General features: G+C 40.3%; 1 protein-coding gene across 1 annotated transcript; it reads right to left on the minus strand.

The window, feature by feature from the left end:
* Positions 1–716: 716 nt before the first annotated feature.
* ier2b (immediate early response 2b) lies at positions 717–1,835 on the minus strand. Its single transcript, XM_056468152.1, has one exon. It carries the CDS (start codon positions 1,756–1,758, stop codon positions 1,246–1,248), a length of 513 nt encoding a protein of 170 aa, XP_056324127.1. The 5' UTR covers positions 1,759–1,835; the 3' UTR covers positions 717–1,245.
* Positions 1,836–2,279: the final 444 nt, after the last annotated feature.

The raw sequence follows: 2,279 nt of genomic DNA on the forward strand, positions 1-2,279 counted from the left end.
TAATAAAGGGAACACGGAGTTAGATTGTGTTGTTTAGGAGTTCACTTTTTTGAGAAGAATATATAGTAAATATGGTTTATATAGCGTAAAATGTTATTTAAAAGTGTGCATATGTCATTTTCACATAGGCCTATCTGTGAAAATCTTATTGGCTGTTTTTTAACAGTAATTATAAAAAAAACTATTTTTAAAATCATTGTAAAGTAAAAAATAATATTTATAGTAATATTTTTAGTATATTAAAATACTTTAAAAGCTTTGCCTTAGTGTTTAACTCTAGCTAGCTGGAAATGTTTTTGTAATCTGTAAAATATCGATCATTCAATCAATCATCAAATATAAACGAAGGGGGAAACTTAAATAAATAACCTACACTGTAAACAAATCTGTAATTTTACTTATTTCCGGCAGACCTTAAAATGACGGCCGCTAAATTACAGAAATTTATTGTAAAATAAAAGAGGTTGAATTACAGAAATTTAAATTCAAGGAAATTTCTGTAATTTAATGTCAGTTGATTTACGTGAATTTCTTTAACTTAACAGCTGTTCTTTTACGGTCTTTTCCGGCACCCCAGCTGCCGGAAATAAAGTTGAAAGTTGAACTTCTTTGGTTAAAAAAATGTGTTAAATATTTTTTCATCTTTAATCATTTTTATCCCCAAATCCCAAACGAGTAAAAAATAAACCCAAAATAAAAACCCAAATACAAGAGGATGAGTTTGAAACATTTGCATGTTTATTCCAACATGAAACACTGAAATCAGCTTCATATGATATCAGTTCAAGTCCTTCTCATATTACTATAATAAATAGCATAAATTGTTCTGTGCAACAGTGACATTTAACACGTTTTTGGCATTAGGAAGTTTCAAGACATTTTTCAAGTATCACAGTACGTGTTCTGTCTCGTACACCGTCACATTTGTTCCTTTTGAGGTTGTTAAGTTCATAGGCTGGGCAGAAGACATTATTCGAGCCTCCCTTCCCAGTTCAACCAGTTCATCCGAGTCATCTGACTCCTCAATGAACAATGAAGCAGCTCTGGTGGTTCCGATAGGACTGGGATCGCCGTATCCACCACCTGTCCTGTAATCCTGCTCGTTCTGGCCTCTCCTTGAGCTCATGGCGAGCACTGCCGGCCTCACAGGTCTCAGGACCGCATATCCGAACCAGTCAGTCCAGAAAAACAAAAATATCCCAATTAAGGGAGATCAATTCTCGGAATGATCCAAGCGCGCCTTGCTCAACACGCCACCATGGCACGGTTAGTCGGAAACGCGGTCAGAGTCTCAGCTTGGCGACAGCTGTTTCCATTACTAGTCCTCAAAACCTCGGCCTGGAGGTGTTGTTTGTCCTCGTCTGTGTCCATTCTCGCCTTCTTGAGAGGCAGAAAGTCGGGCTCGAGCGCTGTCTTGACGCGGCGCTTCCTGGAGTGGCGTTCAGGAGCGCACCGGTTCTCTTTGTCCTCCTCCTCCAGAGCGTCTTTGGCTTCTTGAGGGTTCGCCACAACCTCAATTGGAGTTACAGTCTGTGGAGGGTCTTTGGTAACCTCCATGGGCTCCTCCGGGGCGCACGGAACGACCTGTTCCTCCTCCGCGTCTCGGAGCAGCTGCGTGGTGTGGTAAATGTCCCGGGCGGCTCTCATGGTCATGGAGAGCAGGAGACTCCGGTGAAGCCTCAGTCCCCCGCGCTGGGTCCTTAATGAGTACAGTTTACTAATAGACAGAGCCATGATTCTCTTGGCCTCGACGTCCATTGTGTTTATAATGTATCGTAATGCTTTTCTGTTTTTAAACCTCTGCGCTTTGAGCTCTTCAAGGTGGATTGCAAAACTAAAACTTTGCGCCTCTCAGGGCGGTGTTTTATGTGAGCTCTGGTGACGTAAAGAGTTTCCATTCCCATGGGTGTAGGCTCTAAACACGCCCCTCCCGTCTTGTCAACATACGTCATATTGGCACAACGCTGTAGTATCAAGTCAACATGCCATGTGTTGCCATGTCCGTCTGTTATACCCAACTTTGTCTTTATTAACAGAATACGTGTATGCAAATGTGGCAGTTTTTGTCAGTATTATTCAAGTATGATATTTTATAAGCTTTATTATTATTTTAACATTTTTGTATTTTTTATTTGTAGTTTTTAATTGTATTTGTATATTTTGATTTATTGCTTTTCAGTGGAATGAATCACCAACTTATCCACCATATGTTTTACGCAGCGAATGCCCTTCCAGCTCCAACCCATCAATGGGAAACATCCATACACACTCATTTACAC

Source organism: Danio aesculapii, chromosome 11, assembly GCF_903798145.1.
Source record: "Danio aesculapii chromosome 11, fDanAes4.1, whole genome shotgun sequence".
Classification (NCBI taxonomy): Eukaryota; Metazoa; Chordata; class Actinopteri; order Cypriniformes; family Danionidae; genus Danio; species Danio aesculapii.

What these genes read in the sequence shown, in the direction of transcription:
- ier2b (XM_056468152.1), bottom strand. Translation starts at nt 1,758, where the DNA reads ATGGACGTCGAGGCCAAGAGAATCATGGCTCTGTCTATTAGTAAACTG.